This window comes from Dasypus novemcinctus, chromosome 6, assembly GCF_030445035.2.
Source record: "Dasypus novemcinctus isolate mDasNov1 chromosome 6, mDasNov1.1.hap2, whole genome shotgun sequence".
Classification (NCBI taxonomy): Eukaryota; Metazoa; Chordata; class Mammalia; order Cingulata; family Dasypodidae; genus Dasypus; species Dasypus novemcinctus.
The window spans coordinates 43097183-43118982 of record NC_080678.1 but is presented as its reverse complement, the minus strand read 5'-3'; the positions used below and the strand labels follow the sequence as shown (position 1 = coordinate 43118982).

Sequence of the window (21800 nt, the reverse complement as noted above, 5' to 3'; positions counted from 1 at the left end):
TTGTTTTAAGCCACCCGGTTTATGGGACTAGTTAGGCAGCCCTGGGACGGGGAGACCCTCTTGGATAAGCAAAGCGGAAAACTGCAGGTTTTAAAGACAGGTCTGCATGTGCTCCCAGCACCAGGCTATGGAGCTGAAAAATAAATGCAGGTTCTTCCCATGCAGGGATGGGGGCAGAGAGGAGGAGCTACAACATCTGCCTCTAAAAGAAGTCAAATTGACAAAGGGGAGATCAGCAACCCAATCGAAAATGGGGATTACTACCAAGCACCAACTAGCAATGCAACTGGAAAAAGACCTCGAATAAAAGGGGGAAAAGGCAAAGACAACGAGTTTATATGACTAAGAGACTTCAAAGTGAGTCAGGAGGTCTTCCCAGAGGTAATGCTTATACATGTCTCAGCAGGATCTCATAGACTGCCCAAGTGCCCAAATAGTGGGGCTCCTGAGGGCTCTGGAGATACCGAGGCCCTATGGTCAGGGCAGATAGCTCCAGAGTTTGGTGTCTTGCCAGTTAGCCCTACTTTGGAGTTTGTGCTCCTGAGAGCGACAGAGTTGGACTCAGTTATGGCTTCCCTACACATGGCTCATCTGTCCCTTCTATATAAAGCTATATATGGTGCTAGAGTTTGTAGGTATATGTCCAAGAGACTGGAATCTTTGGCTGTCCATATGCCAGCTGGGCCCTGAGCCTCAGCAGAGTGCAACACCTACTCTCCAGTTCATTGGACTCACCCAGGACAACTAACAAGAAGGTGAGAATTCACAACCAAAGAGAACGTGAGAGCCTACAACTGCAAGCAAAAGAGTCCCATCTGTTGGCTCTATGGGATCAAAGCTCCCTCTCCAGTAGAGGTGGAGTGGACATCTCCATCCCACAATCCTCAGGATTGGGGAATGAACTGTGGACTAGAGTGGATTTACTAGTATTCTACTGTAGGATTATTATGATTCTAGCAATGGAAGAAATTATAACATTTATGTGGAGGCAGTGGCTACTGGAGGCTCTGGGGGCGGGGGGAGGGAAAAAGAGGTAAAATATTGGGGCTCTTTTGGGACTTGGGAATCATCCTTAATGACATTGCAACAACAGATATAGGCCATTTTATATCTTCACATAACATGCAGAATTGGGTGGCAGAGAGTGTAAACTACAATGTGAACTATGGTCCATGCTCAGTGGCAATGCCCCAGGATGCATTTATCAATTGCAATGAATGTGCCACTCTAATGAAGATGTTGTTTATGTGGGAGGTATGGGGAGTGTGGCATATGGGAATTCCTATATTTTCTGTGTAGCATTTATATAATCTAAGCATCTTTTAAAAAATAAAAAAACATACATTATTTTAAAAAAAGAAAAGAAAATGGGGCAAAGGACCCAAAGAGGTAAGTCACAGAAGGACAGGCCCAAATCATTGGAGGAATGGAGGAAAAGATGCTCACAGTCATCTACAGCCATGGAAAGACACAGTAATGACAAACTAGTATTTATACCCATCAGTCCAGCAAAAATTAAAATCATTGATAATACCTAGTGCTAGTGAGGACATAGGGAAAGGAACACATTCTTAAGTTGCTGTGGAAATATGAGTTGTTACATCTTTTGGAAATGTAATTAATATGGAAGGATATATGTTCAGGAATGTTCACTGCAGCCTTGTTCACAACAGCAAAAACCTGGAGTGAAGTGAATTCCTGTCAATAGGGGAATGATCAGATAAAATATGATACATCCGGCAGCGGGCTTGGCCCAGTGGTTAGGGCAACTGTCTACCACATGCGAGGTCCGCAGTTCAAACCCCGGGCCTCCTTGACCCGTGTGGAGCTGGCCCATGCATAGTGCTGATGCGTGCAAAGAGTGCCTTGCCACACAGGGGTGTCCCCGTATAGGGGAGCCCCATGCGCAAGGAGTGCACCCTGTAAGGAGAGCCACCCAGCGCCAAAGAAAGTGCAGCCTGCCTAAGAATGGTGCCACCTACATGGGAGCTGACACAACAAGATGACACAGCAAAAAGAAACCAGATTCCCATGTCGCTGACAACAACAGAAGCAGACAAAGACAACGCAGCAAATAGACACACAGAACAGACAACCGGGGTAGGGGGTGGAGGGTGAGGGAAGGGAAGAGAAATAAATAAATAAATAAATCTTAAAAAAAAAAAGAAATGATACATCCATGCCAGGACTGTTTTGCAACTATTAAAAGGGATAAGCTTAAGTTATACCAAATGCCTTGGAGGGGCTATCTATGTGGTACTGATGAGTGAGAAAAAGCAAAATGCATAAAAAATATATACTGAACATGATCCCATTGAAAAAAACACACACACAAAAGCCTACATATGTAAATACATGTTCATATGTGTTTATATGTATGTTTAAATATGTATATGTGTACATCTCTGCACATGTATAAAGATGTGTGCATGGACAAAAGTGTAGAAGGGCGCATGCAAAGTTGTTAACGTATATTACCTGGGAAAAGGTGGAAGGCTGCTATGTGGAAAAAAGCAGCAAAGGGGATAGCTAAGTTAAAGGGAAAAGAAAAAAAAGACAACCCTAAAAAAATTATGTCATATAACATACACATTTGTGTGAAATCATATATTTATGCATGCACGTGCATATGTAAAAAACATTTAAGCAAAACCATAAAATAAAGTGATCGACGATTTCTATTTCATCCCCACATATGCATCCCTGAGACACAGGGATCTGGCATTTACAAGGATTCTCTTTGCTCTGCAGTTAATTTTATGAACTGTGGCGGCCACTGTGGGCTCTGAGCCCTAATTCCTACAGGGCGCAGGCCGGAGAGGAGCCCAGCAGCCGCTCTCCTCCAGCACAGCTTTTGAACAGGAAAACCTTCTCCAAAAGTGATGCTTTGAATGAGATGCTGCACCATAATCTCAAGGCCAGAAGTAACTTGCAGACCATGTTCACCCCTGCAGGTACAGGTGCTGACGGCTGGCACCTGCGTGCAGCCGGCTCCCTCCCCGGCCCCCTCCCTTAGCAGCCCACCAAGTCTCTAGTCTTCACCCTTCCTGCAAGGACCACCCCAGCTTTCTCTTCCTTCCCTGCCTCCTGTGCCCATGCAAGCTCTCATGTAACTACTCCCCTAAGCCTCACCATCCGTCCTCTCACAACCTCAGGGACCTCAACTCACAAGCCATGCTCTGGAATAAAAAATTAAGCCAGGAGAACAGAGTTTTCCTAATGACCTTACAGTCCCTAGAGGCCACATATGGGGGGGGGGGGGGGGGCCTCCATCCCTTCCTCTGGCCCCATTCAGCAAAAGGAAACTCTGCCCATAATCATCGGTGCTTCTAGTCCATTTCAGCCGCTAAGTCAGTAAGTGAAGGAAACAGTGGAAGGCACCCAGGGCCAGGGGCTGGGAGGGGCAGGGAAGGGGTCTCTTCAGAGGTGAAAAAGTTCTGGAACTAGACAGCGGTGACGGCTGCACCACACGGTGAATGTACCTAATGCCACTGCACTGTACACCTAAGACGGTTAAAATGGTCAGCTTTACATGATGTGTATTTTACAGGTTTCTAGAAAAGGTCCCCAAAGGTCATGGTGGGGTCTCTCGTTACCCTCTCGGGCTTCCACGCCGCTGGGATTCAAGGCTGTAGCGTTCGACCAGCTCTCGGTTGGCTGTTCTTCAAGCCCACCTGAAGGAACAGAAAAGAAAAAACTAAGAGGATGTATTAGCCTTATTTGTACCAACATGGAGACCTGAGGGAGAAAACTGCTCAGGTGGGAATGCTCAGCCTCGCCAGGGGACTGGAGAAGATTTGTTCAACAAACACTGACCGAGCCCCTACCACAGGCTGGCACTGGTCTAGACGCCAGGGCAAATAAAGAATCTGCTTTCTTCTAACCACACAATGAACACATGAATACAAGTCTTACTCTCCCTGATCGGTTCAAAGCCTCAGAGAATCAAATCTACAAAGTTAACAGGGCACCCCAAAGGCAGCTTCCCCATCAGAGAGACCAAATGCAAACGGGACTCTCCCCTCCCAGAGTCCACCTGGTGTGGAACGGGGGGAGGTTATCAGTGTCCATCCCGCGAGCCTGATGTGCCCAGTGACTGCTGCCACAGCTTAGGGCATTCTGGTTTCCTCTTTGGGGTGGGATTCCTTTTAGAAACTAATCTGTTCACTTTCTGAACTACACTGTGGACACTTCCTCAGTCAGGAAAGGCGGTGTGGATCGTCCTCATCTCCAAACAATGGAAACATCTGTCTGCCCTAGGCAGAGGTCAACCACTAGAGTTTTACAAGGCCTATTCTGTGCCAGGCACGGTTCCAGGCACCAGAGATCCGGTGGTGAACAAGACAGCTGGGGATTCCTGCCCTCAGGGTGCATATATTCTAGGGACAGGAGGTAGGAAATAAATAGGTAAAGGCAGCCTCAGAAAAGACTAAGAAGATCAGATCCAGCCAGTGCTAGGATGCCACTGGAGGTGGTTTGAGGAGGCGACATCTGGGTTGAGAACTGAAAGACAAGAGGAGCCGGCCCCAGGGAGCAGAAGGAGAAACCGGCACATGGATGGGGAATGAGCCTGTCATGGGGAGGGGCAAGCAGTGGGGGGCATGGGGGACAAGGCCAGGGAGGAAGGCTGGGCGCCCGGCCTTGCTGGCCAGGTCACGACCTTGCCTGTATACTCCTTACGACAGGAAGCCTGTCGAGGCTGGAGCGCAGCCGAGGGTGCGTGTTTTTATTTCTATGTCACCAAGCTCTCTCGGAGTCCAGGTGGGGAAAGTGGGAGTCAGGAGGCCAGTCAGGGGCCTTGCCACTGCCCAGGGGAGAGACCACAGAGCACTGGGCCTGGCGGAGAAGAGAAGGGTGGGAAGCCATAGCCTTCGCGACTCAGCTAGCAGGTGGGAGGCAAGGACGGGGCCACAGACGCCTGCATTTGGGGTTTGAGCAACCAGGGGCACGATGACACCATTCACCGAGGTGGGGAAGGCTCGGCTGGGAGCAGCTTTGCAGACAAAGACGGTTCGGGAGATTCTCTTTGTACATATGAGGCCACCTCGAAACAGCCACAGGACACTCTACCAACTCATTTCTATAGAAACCGTACAGCTACAGAGCAGTTTTCCCATATCCCCTTCATCCGTGATTAGAAATTGTGTGGCCAGGGTGGGGACTGTAACCCCATTTTACACAGGAGGAAACGGGGACAGGCTGAGTGACTAGCCCAGGAATTCCCAGTGGGTCTACAGAGTGCTGGGGGCTTGGGAAATGGGTCTCCTGGTCAGAACCCTGACCATCTTCCTTCCGCCCACAGCTCACAGGCTTCCGGCACGGGGTGCAACCTGGCTGCTCAAGGACGGGTGCACCCACAGTGCACCCATAGCGCTGCGCTCCCCAGGCCCCGGGCGGCCGCTGGAGACAGCCGTGTCGTCTCACGTCCCAACTCCTGACACGCAGGCGGCTCTTTCCCTCTTCATGGCTCTGGCGTCCACGGTGGCTGCAGCTACCACCCCCCGCAGGGAAGCGGTCCCCTGAAGTGTGGCAGGGAAGGGAGGCTCTTAGCCCGAGCTGCGTGGGGCGTGTCACCTTCTTCCTGTTGGCGACTCCAGGGCCAGCCCGGAATCCTTCCACACCCTCCCTGCAGCTGCTGAGGCTTCCGCTGCCAGCTCCCGCCCTCTGGGTATGCTTCCAGTTGTACTGTCATTTCCTCCTGGGCTAGAGATCAGGGGAAATCCCGATGGTGTGAACAGCGCGGGCCATTTGGGGAGTGAAGCAGAGCCTTCCAGTCTAGCGGAACCTTCACTCTGCTTGTAACTTTGGCTTCGACCTTGGCATTAGTATTTTTCATCTGTCAAATGGGCTGTTGTGCAGACCAAATGAGGTCATGGGCTTGTTTGGGCTTTTGCTCATTCAATAAATATGTATCAAACACCTGCTATACACCAGATGCCGTCGCTGCTGCTCGAGACACAGTACTCAGCAAGCTGGACCCTGACCTCATGGAAATTATATTCTGACGGTGAGTGGGGGAGAAAATGGTAAACAAACAGGCAAGTAAATACAAAAGTCGGTTGTTGACAAACACTGGAGAAAGTAAGTGAACGGATGCTGGGGATAAGGGGTGGCCATTTCATGTGAAGTAAGAAAGGACTATGACAATGTGACATCCAAGCAGAGTCCTAGAGTGACAGAGAGAGCCTGTGGATACTTGGAGAAGAATGTCCCAAAGCGAGGGAACAGCAGGGGCAAAGGCCCTGGGGTGGGCGTGTGCTTGGCAGTAAGAGGCAGGGGCGACTGGAATGGACTGAGTGAGGAAGAAAGTGGGAGGACATGAAGTCAGAGGGGAAGGGAAGGGTCTCCGGGGTCAGATCATGTGGGGCCTCACAGAATATTTTGGCTCTTGTTCTGCGTGCTCTAGATAGGGAATCATGGACACGAATGGCCTCTGTGACTGCCAGGCCTTGTGTCTAGCAGGGATTATTAGTAGAGGACAGGAGGGGAACAGGAGCTAGGATTTGGAATGCGATTCCATCTAGCACTAGAAGCCCAGGGGGAAGGCTGGTAAATCCAGACCTGCTTGGTTTCCGCAAAAGGGGTGGGAGGAGCAAGAAACAGGCCTGTAAGAACACCGGAGCCCAGCCCTGGTTCACCGAGAGCTGGAGGCCGTGCTGGAGCGAGCAAAGGCCAGATGCTGCGTTCAGGACAAGGACTTCTGAAGGCCTTGGCCCCTGGCATTTGGGGGTTATAATAGGGGCAAAACTAGAAAGGGGGAGCTGTCAGGAACGCCCCCCACCCCACCCCCAGTGCATGGAGGAGGAAAGAGTCCATGTTTACTAAGTGCCGGCCCTGTGCTCACAATGATGCTGAATGCTTTCTCAGAGTTTTGTAATTCAAGCCTCAAAAAGGCCCAATAACAAAAGGATTATTAACATCCCATTGTACGGATTAAACTGTGACTTGCCTGTCTTGAGGATACCAGAGGTGGTTAGTCAACAGCAAAGTCTGGAGGCAGTTCCTGTCTGACACCCAAACCTGTGCCCTTTCCACGCAGCTAGGAAATGAGAACAAGGAGAATGAGTGGGTGCAGCAGACCTCAAGCTTCCTGGGGTCTCTGGAGTTATGGGTTCTGGCCACTCCCCTGATGAAAACCCCTCCAGGGCTCCCTAATGTCCTCGGGTGAATTCCAATTCCTACACTACTGAGGTCCCTTTGGGGTCATAGGGCCAGGCCAGCCTCCTGGACCATGGGGTCTTGGGGCTTGTCTCCTGCTATGCCCCCCACTCTGTGTTCCAGTCACACTAAGCTGCTTACAGGGCCTTGAATTTCCACCTTCCTCTTATTGATGCACCTTTGTCCACCACATCCACTTCTTCATCTGTTCCCTCAAGTCTCGGCTTGGACACCTCTTCCTCTAGGCTCCCACAGTCCCCTTGGCTCATCATATCCCAATAGCCTCACCACAAGCTATTGGGATCTCCTGTTTACTCAGCTAAATCCCCCCCAGTCTAGGATTTAGCTGCTGGCATCTTGAAGGTAAGGACCTTATCTTGTCCAACAACGAATACCCAGTGCTGTGCCTGGTACAGACAGAGTAGGTTCTCAAAAAAATACGTGCTGGCTGGCTGACTGGGTCAAGTACATAGTGTTTATTTATTTATCTTTTTTTTAAAAAGATTTATTTTTTATTTATTTCTCTCCCCTTACCCTCCCCCCCCAGTTGTCTGCTCTCTGTGTCCATTCGCTGTGTGTTCTTCTGTGACCACTTCTATCCTTATCAGCGGCACCAGGAATCTGTGTTTATTTTTGTTGCATCATCTTGTTGTGTCAGCTCTCCGTGTGTGCGGCACCATTCTTGGGCAGACTGCACTTTCTTTCGCGCTGGGTGGCTCTCCTTATGGGGTCTGCTCCTCGTGCATGGGGATCCCCTATATGGGGGGCACTCCTGCATGGCAGGGCACTCCTTGCACGCATCAGCACTGTGCATGGGCCAGCTCCACATGGATCAAGGAGGCCCGAGGTTTGAACCGCGGACCTCCCATGTAGTAGGCGGACGCCCTATCCATTGGGCCAAGTCTGCTTCCCAGAGTGTTTAAAAAGAGTAAAAAGAGGACTCAATTATTTCTAACTCAGCTTTACTAATAGGAAAATTTGTCCTTATTGGCTTTTGTGGAGGAAGGGAGGAAGCTATTCCTGGAGCAGTGATGCTCAAACTTGGCTGCACTTTGGAATCACCTGTGGAGCTTAAAAATCCTGACAATGGGTCCCACTCACAGAGTTTCCTATTTAATTGGTCTGTGATGTGGCCTGGGCTCTCCAGGTGATTTTTTTTTTTTTTTTTTTTTTTTAGGTACCAGAGCCAGAGATTGAACCCAGGACCTCTCATGTGGAAAGCCAGCACCCAACCACTGAACCACATAGGCTTCCCTAAATTGGCTTTCTTGTTTGTTTGCTTGTTTGAATTTTTGTTTTTAGGAGGCACCAGGAACCGAAACCAGGACCTCCCAAGTGAAAAGCAGACACTCAACCGCTTGAGCCACACCTGCTCCTCGCCAGGTGATTTTAAAGTACAGGCAATGTTGAGATTAGCCACTTGGAGAACCCTGTAAAATGAAGTCTCGTCTCACGATATTTTCTTACATCCAACCTCCCAAGCGCACCAGGAGTAGAAGATGGGGAGCTGAATATAGACACATCAAACACTAAGACAAGTCATTTCTCACTTCTAAATTCCTGGAAAGCGTTCCTTTCTTTCAGGAAAAGCTAGCAAATGAGTAAAGCAGGTGTGACGACCGCTGTAACTTCAGCTGTAGGCGCCAAAGAACAAGAACGATGCAGACAATGATAGGGAACTGGGGAATTGAGGGTGTGGGGATATATTTTTCCTTGGGTGTGGTTCCAAAACAAAAATATTTGAGGGAAAATATATACATATATATATATATCCCCATATTTGATCTGTTTAATTATCTCTTCCGAGAGAGGCTATGCAAAGACCTTGTAGATTGCTTTAGTCACAGGGGTTTATTCATACGGTTCCTTTGCATAAGAAACCCAGGCTTACAGCTGGTCTCTGGGAAAGAATGCCCTTCAGACCTTGAAAAGAGAGCTCCGGGCCTGTTCAAGCTCTCACTGAAATGCTGCAGAGGTCAGCAGCCATGATGCATGGGCTCCGCTGAAATGTTTCTAGCCAGCATTTGCAATTCAATCCCACAGTTTCCTTTATGGAACAATTCACTAAATTCAGAGTTGTTCTTTTTTCTAATTCACCATATAATTCACCTCCCAGGTTCAATTAAGAAGCAATCTGTTAGCAACTTTGGGAGCAAGCTGCTTTTCTTTGGGAAAGCCCAATTTTCTTCCGCTTCTAACAAAAACGTGGCTTAATGAGATGCATCATATGAGACACGCATGTACACACAACGCCCCTCCACCATAATTAATGAAACATTAACTTTATACATCCAAAAACATCTAGGCAGAAAGAGATGGTCCTTCCCAAAACCCAAGAGGACAGAGCCTTGTTCCATACATCAATATTGTCCATTTACACGCTAGTAACCTTGAATATTAATGGTCACTAATAAACAAAACTTTATACTAATTGTTCCTTCTGTTCTTATTTCTTAGAGCCTAACATTACTTAGTCTTTGGTTTTCTTAAACACAAAAATAACTGCCATTTTCTAAGTGCCCACTATTGGCAGATATATCTCATTAACCCTGAAGGCAACACTCTAGGGTAGGTATTATTATTTCCTTTTTACATGCAGGTAATTGAGGCTTAGAACAGTTAAAACATCTCTGGGAACACACAGCCAGTGGGTGGAAACACTGAGATTCTCTCCTCATTAGTTTGTATCAGAGCCTTTAATATGCATCAGATGCAAAAGTAACCCTGCCAGTCTAACCATCACTCTCATACTTACTGACTTTTTAATATCTGTATTCATAGGTTTGACCACCAGAAGTAAATCTTACGTGAAACTCCTCTGCTTTCTCTAAGAAAATGAAAAAATAATCTGCAGCACAAGATCTTAAAAGGCACTTTATTAAAATGCAATGAGCACTTACGAGCACCTGCTGGGATGCTGGAACACTGTGCTCGGGCCCTGAGGGCAGGACAGGCAGTGCCTGCCTTCACGTTGCCTGCCTTCTAGTGGAGGGCATGAAAACCCTCGATAAATAATGAGGTGATTTCAGAGAGAGAGTAAGCACTTTGAAGATATTAAAGCAGAGTTTCATGCAAGAGTGATAAGGGTGGGGAAAGGGATACGAGATATTAGACGGGTACCCAGGGCAGGTCTCTCTGAGTATGTGCCATGAGAACTGAGACCTGAACAGTGAGAAGGCGCATCATCTGGGGAGAGTATTCTGGCAGAGAAAAGAGCAAGTACAAAGGTCCCAAGGAAGGAAAACAAAGCCAATCGGACTTGGCTGGAGCTCAGTTTGCCTCTGATGGGGCTTTTGAGTGTTATCTGTACAACCCTGTTTCAGGCTTTCTAAACTTGCCCAACCCTTAGGCCACTTGTAATTTGCAGAGCAATCCTGTGAGGAAGCAACACTATCCCTCTCACAGAAGACCGAACTGAGGCTCATGAATAAGTGGCCCAAGGTCACCTAGCTACTAAGGGATTGTTCGGATTCCAGTGTGGGTCCACTGGACCTCAGAATCCATGCCCTTCACCCCCTGCTCTCTACCCCAGACCTGCATGAGGTGTGATCCGGGCAAGGCCATTGGAGGAAACAAGTAGACACTTCCTTTAGGAGACTAGCTGAGAAATACATCTGCTCAGCTGAGCTTTTAATTATTCATTAGGAAAAAATTAAAGGGCAAAGCCACTTTAAAAGGGGTGATTTAGGGATGAACTAGGCAACACTAGGATAAGCCAATATGTCATCTTGAGCAATTTAATACCAAGAAACTTTTACATCCATGCCAAATCTCAAATGCTACAGAAGGGAAAGGGAAAATGAGTTAAAAGATTGTTGCCAGATTTTGTCAGTGAAATGATTTCATGTTGACTACTAGTGTGTAATAAAGCAGGCAATCTAATCCATTACTGGTGGAGGAGGAATTTAAATTGGTCACACTTTATGAGGTAATTTAGCAAAATGTATCAAAGTCCTTTAAAACAGCCATGTCCTAAACTAAAAAACTAACAAAGGAAAAAAAAAACAAAACAGCCATGTCCTTTGGCCCAATAATACAATTTCCAGATATCCACACTAAGGAATTAATTGGCAATACAGACAAAGGAAGTTCATTTCAACGTATTTCTTAATAAAGACTGTAACTACCGTATCTCCCCAACAGAGGGGTGGTTAAATAAATTATGATATAATAGAACACTAAAACTTTTTCTAAAACTTTTTAAATTGTTTTAGAAGAAAGTTTACTAAATAGGAAGATTTCATATTATAAGTCAAACAGCAGGTTAGGAAATAGTATATCCAGTATGATTTCAACTTTTTTTAAAAAAGCATTGTGGTGGCTTGGAGTTAAATACCCACAAAAAACATGTTCTGAAACTTAGTCCATTCCTGTGGGTGTGAACCCATTGTAAATTGCACCTTTAGATGAAGTCACTTGAATTAAGGTGTGTCCCAACTGAATCAAGATGGGTCTTAACCCTATTTCTGGACGCCGTATAGAGAAGGCCACAGAGAGAGAAGCCACAGGGAACAGCCGGGAGCTGGAAAACAATGGAATCCAGAAGAGAAAGAAAAATGAAACAGGCAAGAAACCACAAAGATTGCCGGCCAACCAGAAGACACCAACCCCAGAAGGAAGCAAGCCTCTGAAACCATGAGCCAGTAAATTCCTGTCGTTAAGTGAGAAAACTAAAATAAGCATATAAAAATAACATGGGAAAAAATACTGGACAGAAAACACACACGATGTCCATAGTGATTATCTCTGCATGGTGATTTTGGGGGTGAATTCTATATTCTTATATTATTTCAAGTAATTTCCAAATTCTGTTCAACATACTACTTTTATAATCGGGGAAAACGGTTTTTTAAAAGAAAACCTAGATTACCATGAACACTTTGCTAAGCACATGTGCTCTGTGCTTTGTAGTGCATGAGTATGCACACACACTCACACACACACGAATGGTTGCCAAGGAAACCTTTTTCCAATGGGAAAGAAACATAGTTGTGTTTATGCAGATGGAAAAGTTGTAGTCCAATCTTTTTTCCTGCTTTTCTGCTCTGACTTCAGAAAGAAAAAATAATGAGTCCACACCTTGGCAAAACAGAAGAAAGGAAAGCTCATCTGAGAAGGCAAGAAGGTCTATTGGACCTCAACATTTGCTCCTGCCCCAGGCAGCAGCTCACAGGAGGTTTCTTAATCGTGTAGATTAAGAACCTCCAATTAGAAGACCATTTTGCTTGGTGTTGGACCTTCTATCCACCCTGAACACGTTTGTCTGCATTTTTCCTGGTGCCTGAGTACTCGATGAGTTACCACCAGTCCTTCTGCATAGCTTCAAACCTCCAGTTTTCTCCTCGCACCTGGACTCCAGGTATCCTTGTCTACCTGGCCCAGCCTAGCCTTGGCTTCTTGAATTTCTTGTTATTTAGTGACTCTTAAGCTTATGATTCTCTGGGCCAGGAATTTGGGCAAGGCACAAATGGGGCTGGCTTGCCTCTGCTTCACAATACCTGGGGCCTCAGCTGGGATAGTGAAATGGCTGGGATGGTTCACCTGGAGACACATGCCTGAGGCCTCAGACCTAATTATCCTCCCAGTTCCTCAATTCTCTTCCATGCCACCTCTCCTTATGGCAAAATGGTTTCAAGGTTCCAAGTGGGAGCATCCCAAAAGGATAAGTCCCAATGTGCAAGCAACTTTTAAGCTTCCACTTGCATCATGCTTGCTAATGTCCTATTGACCAGTAGTAAGACACATAAGCCCAGAGTCAACGAGGGAGGGACTATATACAGGTGTGGCTCACTGGTACAAATAAAACAGCCTCATCTTGCCTGGTCTCTGTATATCTATGGTTCTAGCAAGTCAGATGATTTACAAGACAGGCAGAGGCTGGAAACTCTGGAGCCAGGCCGAAACCTCACTTTGTCACTTATTAGATGTATGATCTTAAACAAATTACTTAACTGCTCTGTGCCTCAGTTTCCTCATCCATAAAATGATAACAAGAGTAGCTACCCCACAGGATGGTTATGTACAGTAAGGGAGAAAATACATACAAAGGGTAGAACAATGCCTTGATACATAATCAGTATTCATTAAAAGTTAGCTATTATTACTATCATTATTATCTTTATTGAATCTAAAGCTGTTCCGAAGCCTGAAGAAGGAGAATGGGATAAAATAACAAGCCACAAAGACAAGGCATTTTATATATGAAGCATCATAAGCCAAGAAAAACTTCAAATTCTCCTTAAAGCAGACTTAATAAAACCATTTAGACTGAAAATCCATTGCTAGTCATTAACAACCAGTGAAAGGAAGGAGTCCTATTGTAACTAGGCATGGTATTTCTTTAGACCTTACTCCATACGGAGATATTAAACACCTTTACAAAAATTAAAGATATACTCTGAGAAAAGACTCAAGTGATGAAGTTATGTACAATCAACCCATTTTCTCTGTTTTCACTGCCTGGGAAAGTGCAGCGATTGGCCAAGATAGTTAAATAGCATTCACTGGGTCATAAGTCCCAAACTGCAGGCTAGAGCATCACATAGAGCCAGTAATGTTTACTGGACTCCTCATAGGTGCCAAGGACTGTGTTTGTCGTATAACATGTATTTTCTCATTTAATTCTCAGCACAGTCCTCTGAGGTAAGGACAAGTACAGCATCAGTTACAAATGGGAGAACTGAGGCTTAGAAAACTTAAATAACTCACCCACAGTCACACAGCTAGTAAGAGGTGAAGCCCAGATGCAATCCCAGGCCAGACCAACTCCACTGATAGCCTCTATGGTTCTAGGCTAGGGATCCCTAACTGATAAATATCAAAATAGGAAAGGTCAGGAAAATCCCATCTCCTGACTCTCTGGGCAGATGAGAGACAAAAATTCATGACTCAGGGAGCGCTCACTCATTCACATCTCAGGAATGGCTCTGAAGGCTTGGGCAGCCATGTTTGTATTCTGAGGTGTGAAGTTTCCAGGGGCCAGGGCAAGACCTCCAAGAAAGAGGAGGAGAAAGGGAGGAGGACATGGAGGAGAAGGCAGATGATGAGTGGGCACCTGAGCCCTCTGGCAAGCCATTCTCCTTCTCCCAAGGGGAACTGTACCCCATGGGGGGAGCAGCTGCACTAGACACAGGTGCCCGCAGCAGAGATCCCAGGCAGAGTCTCAGCACCTAAGCCAAGCATCAGATCAGATGACCTTGAAGACTGAACAGGTTCCTCTTAAAGAGTCAAAAGTGACCTTCACCAGACATGAGTGGGGCCTTTACTCCAGCCTTTACTTTGGGCTGAGCTCAGAACCACTAGATTCCCTCATAGCCATCCGAAGTGCCAACCTCTGGCTAGGGCTCACCACCTGCCTTGGAACAAATCAGTTGCCCCAGGTGCTAGGCCATGTGGAGACACCTGTGAACCAGATCCCACCCTACCCACAGGAGCCACAATACAGAGTGCAACCACCCACCTGTGAGGGGAATCCCACTCCCAACCTGCAAGTTCATGAGAGTTTCCTGGAAGTGACATTGAAGGACATAAAGGGTTTCAACAAGTAGAGGTGGGAGGGAGTCAGGCAGGATAGAACATAGACGGGATATGCCTCACCAGCTTTGTAGTACAGCCTTTTTGACCTGAGTCATCTTTGGCAAGATACCAAAATTTCTCCAAGCCTTAGTTTCATCACCCATAAAAATGGATATGATAGGATCTGTCTCTTCAGGTTGTGAGAAGCACGACCTAAGCTCTGGCTAGGACCACAACTGTACCAGCCCTCAGTGTCTCCCCCAAGTGAACCTCTGCACCCACACCAGCCTGCTGCACCCCATCCTCCCCCCATTCAGGACAGGCCTGAGAGTCTCTAACAATGTAGCCTGAGAGGGTCTCCTGCCACCCCCATCTCCCCCACCACCAGCAGCTTCTTAATGTCTCAGTTTGTCTCTGCCCTATCTCATGGCCAAAACTTTAGTGAGATTATTGAAAAACAGAAAACATCAAGTGTTGACAAAGATGTAGAGAAACTAGAACCCTTGTACATTGCTGGTGGTGATGAAAATGGTACAGTCACTGTGGAAAAGAGTTTGACAGTTCCTCAGAAAGTTAAACATAGAAATACCATATGACTCAGGAATTCCACACCTAGATATATGCCCCAAGGAAATGAAAGCAGTACTCAAACAAGTACTTGTACACCAATGTTCATAGCGGCATTATTCACAATAGCCAAAAGGTAGAAACAACTCTAGTGTCCATCAACAGACAAATAAATAAACAAAATGTGGTATATCTATACAATGGAATACTATTCAGCCACAAAAAGCAATGAAGTTTTGATATATGCTATAACATGGATAAACCTTGACAATATTACATGAAGTGAAATAAGTCAGACACAGAAGGACAAATATTGTTTGATATCACTTACGTGAAATATGTAGACTATGCAAATTCATAGAGACAGAAAGTAGATTAGAGGTTACCAGGGGCCAGGGTGAGGGCAAATGGGGAGGTTTTGCTTTTTTTTTTTTTTTTTTTTTTTTTTTTAAAGATTTATTTATTTATTTAATTTCCCCCCCTCCCCTGGTTGTCTGTTCTTGGTGTCTATTTGCTGCGTCTTGTTTCTTTGTCTGCTTCTGTTGTCGTCAGCGGCACGGGAAGTGTGGGCGGCGCCATTCCTGGGCAGGCTGCTCTTTCTTTTCACGCTGGGCGGCTTTCCTCACGGGCGCACTCCTTGCGCGTGGGGCTCCCCCACGCGGGGGACACCCTTGCGTGGCACGGCACTCCTTGCGCGCATCAGCGCTGCGCATGGCCAGCTCCACACGGGTCGAGGAGGCCCGGGGTTTGAACCGCGGACCTCCCATATGGTAGACGGACGCCCTAACCGCTGGGCCAAAGTCCGTTTCCCGAGTTTTTGCTTAATGGGTACGGAGTTTCTTTTGGTGGTGATGAAAAAGTTTTGGTAATGGATGGTGGTGATGGTAGTACAAAACTGTAAACCAGGAAATGATGAGGGTAGCAAATCCTGTGTTATGTGCATCACATTTTCAAAACTGTCAAAAATAAAAACTTTAGCAGGGTCTGAGACCACATCCCAGTTTTATAAAAAGAAGAAAAGGGATAGAGAGGGGAAGACAGGAAAGAAGTAGCGCCTCTTTCTCTCATGGAAACCACCGTCCCCTGAACTGCCAGTGGGGTTTGGTCCTTTTCAGTTCTGTGAGGCTGTAGAGGAAAACTGTGGGTCTTCAGAAGTCCTCGGTGGGTTTTTCAGGGCCTCTCTCTCATACAGATTTCCAGAAGGTTCTGAGCGGAGAGAAGAGTGTTCTCTAAAGCAGGGAGAGGTTGGACATGGCAGCAGTGGAGCCCTACAGAGGCATGGTGGGGAGAATGTCAGACTCAGGGCATTCACAGCCAGCAGGTGGGAAGGGAGCAGCAGGGCAAGGAGGCACAATCGGACAGCAATTCTTCCCCAAGAGGCCGAAAGCCAGAAATCAGATAAGAAGCTGAAAGCATAAAAGGAAGATTTTGGAAGAAACTTCTCAGACCCCATTTATTTTCTGCAGAACTCACCAAGCATTGTCCTCAATGGTTTCATTCATATGCTTAGTTGTTTATTTCCTGCCTCCCCCACACCCACTAAAATGTAAGATCCATCTTCCTCATGATGTGCTTCCAGTTCCATGACAAGACCTGACATAACAGGGGGTGCTCAATAAGTTTTTCCTGAATTCGTGTATGAACCTGTGGCTGCTGGCTGTAGGGAGGTCCAGGGAAGAGTGAGGTCACAGGGTCACTGTAACTGTTCTCCAGGCAAAAAGTGGTGACATTCTGAATGGTGGCAGGACATGGGGCTGGAGAGGAGTGGCTAGGAGAGTCTTCTAGGTGATGGGATGGACATTCTGGGTATCCCTGGGTACAGAGAAGAGCGATGGAGGGAAAGCCTCGATGAGCTCTCAGGAACTTGATAAAGGCACCCACTTACCTGTTAATCGCACTGAAATATGCCAACGGGAGAAAAGATTTATAAGGGCCGATTCAAAGTAGTTAACATAAGGGACATGGGATCACTTTAATAGATGCGTATAGCTACATGAGGAGAATTGCACAATTTTACTGCAATCTATAAACTTTGTAATCAACAAAGGAGAGGCAGCCCATGTTCTTGGATGTGTCAGTTTCCCCAAATGTGCCAGTTTCCCCAAATGAAGTGATAGATTTAGTACAGTCATGATCTAAATTCTAAGAAGGTGTGGTTGAAATTAATAAAGTGATCATCAAATGCAAAAAAATAAGTGGAGACTAGTCAAGGAAATTCTAAAAATGGAAAGCAAGGGCAATAAGGAAGGATGTTCTCCATTAAATATTAAAACATAAACAGGAAAAGACAGGTGAATGGGACATAAGCACTAACATTATATAAAAATGAGACATTATCAACATTGGGGTAAGCATAAGCAAAGAAGCCATAGAAAAACTACCAAAAAATAAAAGGTATTTCCCAAAGCTATAGTGGGGAGAATTTTCTAAGTTTAGAAGTACAAGAAAAAGAAAACTTGGTTTGACATATTAACCTTCATACATTTTATAACATCAGAAAGACTAACCCCTCAAATGGAAGCAAATCCCCCTTACAAGGGAAAATATCTGAACTGCAGATTACAAATAGTTACTATCCATATTATACAAAGAGTCCATGCAAATTGGTGAGAAAAATTTTGTACCCAATAGATATATGGATAAAGGAAGTTGCTGAGAATGTGACAAAAGAAAACTCTAATTAGGAGATAAGCACATAGAAGAAGCTTAACCTTGAGAAATAAAAATAAAAGTAAAAGCAAGTTACCAATTCCCAACAATTGAATTAGCAAAATAAATAAATAATGGTAATGCTCAATTGTGGTGAGTCTGGTAGAAATGGAATTTCATTTTGTGAGGGTTCATTTATTCAGCAAATTTATTCAGGATCTAAAATGCATCCATCACAGGATTAGGCATTGGCAGTGCACAGATAATTGGTAATTCTGGTGTAACAGTCCAGTCCGGGAGAAAGAAGAAGAAATCTAAGGGTTCGGAGCCTTCTAGAGAAGTGGCTGGCTGGGCTTGAGGGAAACATGGAGGGCCAGGGGCAAAGGCATTCCAGGCAGAGAGAATAGCACCTGTGCCAGGTATTGGGGTAGGGATGGCACAGTATCCCAGAAGAGTCTCAAGTCTTACCAGAGTCTGATTCCAACATGGCTTTCCAGCTTCTCTCCCACACTCCCTTTTCTCCCCTTTCACCCCCTGCCTCCACCCAGAACCAGATACTTCCTGGGGCATGGGTTCTCATGGCCAAGTTCCTCACCCCTGCAACCCTACCAAAATTCTTCAAGGCTCAAATGCTCCTTCTTCCACGAAGCCATCCCCTTCCTCTGCTTTCACTTCTATCTTCCTCATTGTCCTTTCATGCTTTCATCCCAGCCAGGTGCCAGGGAGAGAAAAATGGATCAGACACAGCCCCTGCCCTCAAGGAGCTCCCAGCCCTGATCATACCATGCCCACAGTATAATTACCTGGACCAGTCAGTCATCCCTATAAGACAGATAATTCCTTGAGCACTGGGACAACATCCTGTATATCTCCTGCATGTGGGGTTCATAGCAGATGCCTAATACGTCCATTTGAATTGGACTGAATTAGACTGCCTAATGTTTGCAGATACTAGCTCAGTCAATTCTCATTGCCCCCGGGTGGGGCAAGGCATTATTATTATTTTCCTCCTTCTACTGATGAGGAAACGGAGGCTCAGTGAAGTAAAGCCGTTTGGTCTGTGGGCACCAGCAAGTATGCAGCTAAGTAGGAAGGGCCTGGCTCCCCAGCTTTTGCTCTTTGTGCTGCATCACACTGTCTTTGTCTCCTTCTCCTAGTGTTCTGACGGGAGCCCCAAAGTAGCAAGAAACCCCCAGACAATTAAGACTATTCAGTAGGGCACTTTTTGTCCCACAGAAAAGAAGACAGCTCACTCCTCAGAGGGAGGAGGTGGTCAATTTAGTGAGGCTGAGGACCTTTATGAAGCTCCTCAAGCCCCATGACAGGCTCATCATGGACAAGGCATTTAGCCTTCAGCTTCGCATTCATCAGAGACAGGAAGCAAACAAGCCCAACTCCGTGGATCCAGTGTTAGGTGAAGGGTAATGAAGGGGTGCCCTTGAGAAAGATGGTGGCCCTGAGGCGGGAGGCAGTCAAGGACTCGGGAAGAGCCTGGGGTTGGAGGCCAGTGAGCTAAGTCTCCCAGCACCACACTGGGCTGGACTGTGGGGTCTTAGGCAAGCTGTTGACTCCTCTGGGACTCTTCTTCCTCCATGAAGAGAGCCTAAGAATCCCACCTGGCCTTCAGTACAGGGCTGTGGTGAGGCTGAAGTGTGGCAAATAACAGATGTGAAGGCGCTTCAAGCACCATACACACATAAAATGCCTTTGCCTGGTTCCTTGGGTTGGCTGCTGAGTCCAGCAGTGGGGATGGAGGCATGCAGGGTCATTGGGACTGCAGTCTGCACCTGCAGGATGGCCATCTGGGAGGGCAGAGCACTCAAGGGCCCACCCGGCAACAGAACCTGTCACCCCAGCCTCATTAGTTTGACAGTTCGAGTAACTGAGCTAAAACTAGTGAAAAATAACCACTTTCAGGTGAACCCAACCAGGCCAGCTCTGGGTTGAACTAGGCGAATGAAGTGGAGATTAGGGAGCCAGAGCCTATCAGGAAGTCAAAACAAGAGAAGGTCAAAGAAAGGAAGAGGCCCACCCAAGCCCTCTCTCAAGGAACTGGAGGAAAGAGGCAGAAAGAGTAGCAATTCCACTGGCATGTCCTCGACCTTTTGGGGACAGAAGTTAATTCAGTTCAAGGAGAACTGCCGAGCACAGCTTCCTATTCAAGAGATAAGATAGGTAAATAGCAAGTGCTTTTTTGGGTGATGGCATACATCAGTAAAGTGCAGTGGCCCTTTCATTTCAGGGAAGGTTAATACCTATTAATGGTCCTATCCACTAACTCAGTGGCGAAAGAGGAGCCTGGTCTGAAGTTCTGGGCCATAAACCCTCCACTGAAAAACATCATGTGCACCATGTGCTGCTTGTCTCTGCTGTATTTCCCCCAGTGCCATGCAGAGCCTTGGGGGTGGTATTCTGTATTATAAGCAGGTGCCAGAGACTGAAATCCAACAAAAAGAAGAATATAGTCTTCAGAATAAGGATCTTCCAGGCCCCTTTGGAGCAATAGTTGAAGCTCCAGGACCCTCCCCACCTCGACAGAGAAAAGAGAAGAGGCCTTAGCCAGTCTCATGGGACATGAATTAGGGTCCAAGGATGATGCTTGCTACCCATTGGCCCAATATTCAACCTCAAATTCCTAGATTGAAACAGGCTGAGTGTGAAATGGGGTCTGTGGCAAACTGGAAAGCACCTGCCCATCCAAAATTCAACCCATTGTTATGCAACTCTGCTGATTATTACCTCATGGGATTGCTAGACCAGTATGACAAGATCTTCCAACTTTTCAAGAGCAGCCAGAATTCTGGAGTTTTGTGAGAACTCTGATTTTTAAATATTGGCAGTGAAGTTAAAAAGTTTAAGCACCACAAAACAAATAAAACACATCTGCAGACCAGATTTGGCTGGTGGGGTAACTTTTTTGGACATCTGGGCTTGAGAGAGAATGGGAAAAGTTGTGCCTTAGAGTGGTGCTAAGGTCAGAGACAACAGGGATTCCTTGGTCAGTGGCAGCCAAGGTTCAAGGATGTAAGAGGGTGATCAAGAACCTGGAAAGCAAAAAGAGAAAAAGGAAAAGGGAAACAAATTAGAAAATGAATAAATAAAAATTTAAAAACACAACCATAAACAAAGAGAACCTGGGAACCAGAAAGCAAGGAGCAGCAGGAGCAGGAGGTAGGCAGGGAGACATCCAGAGGCTCAGTGTCAGGGCCAGCTGGGACTTTTTCCTCAGTGTTTGTAGGCAAACAAGGCTCATTAAAGGTGACCAAAGAGAAATAAGATTACCAGAATGCAAAATAAGATCCCACTGGCAACCCCACCACCATCACAACCTTTTCCCTCTGGACCTCCTTGGAAACCACGTACATAATGACCTGCAGACCTCAGTGTAAAAAGCTCCAGGAGCAAAGTGACTTTGCCAGGCCATTCTGCACATCAGCTTCTCATGAAGCTCCCAAATGTCATGTATTTAAAATCATAACGTTATTTTTCCCAAAAAATGGTGAGCCTCATCCCAAACTCACGCCAGCAGGGACACCCGCTACCCATTAAGCTGCATCTTTAGCTCTCAGGGTCTAGTACACCTGTCGCTAGGTGCTGCCTATTCTCACACAGCTCTGCCTGGGGAGGCAGTCTGGGCTTTCTTAACCTTCTCTCTCCAGCCCCTTGTTGTTTCTTGTTTTCTAATATAGGACATAGGGAGGCCATAGCCACATCTCTGCCATAATCTTGGGGAGACCTCTGGAAGGTCTCAAGTTAGATGCAATTTGAACAGACCGTTCCAAAGTTCCATGAGGCATCAAATGAAGAAGGAGCACCAATGGCACTGTGGTTTTCTAATTCAACCACATATGTGCCAAACACCAAGTATCCAGCCCCTACTACATTCAGAGAACTGTTCTTGGCAGAAGAAC

The 21800-nt window shown here is 46.4% G+C and overlaps 1 protein-coding gene across 1 annotated transcript in view; it reads right to left on the bottom strand.

Annotated features, from left to right (window-relative positions):
- The window catches only part of TLL2 (tolloid like 2), a 148858-nt gene that overhangs the window by 73929 nt on the left and 53129 nt on the right, over positions 1–21800 (bottom strand). Inside the window, exon 3 of the mRNA XM_058298668.2 lies at positions 3597–3674. Coding sequence (XP_058154651.1) covers positions 3597–3674 — 78 coding nt within the window. The remainder of the gene's footprint in view (positions 1–3596; positions 3675–21800) is intronic.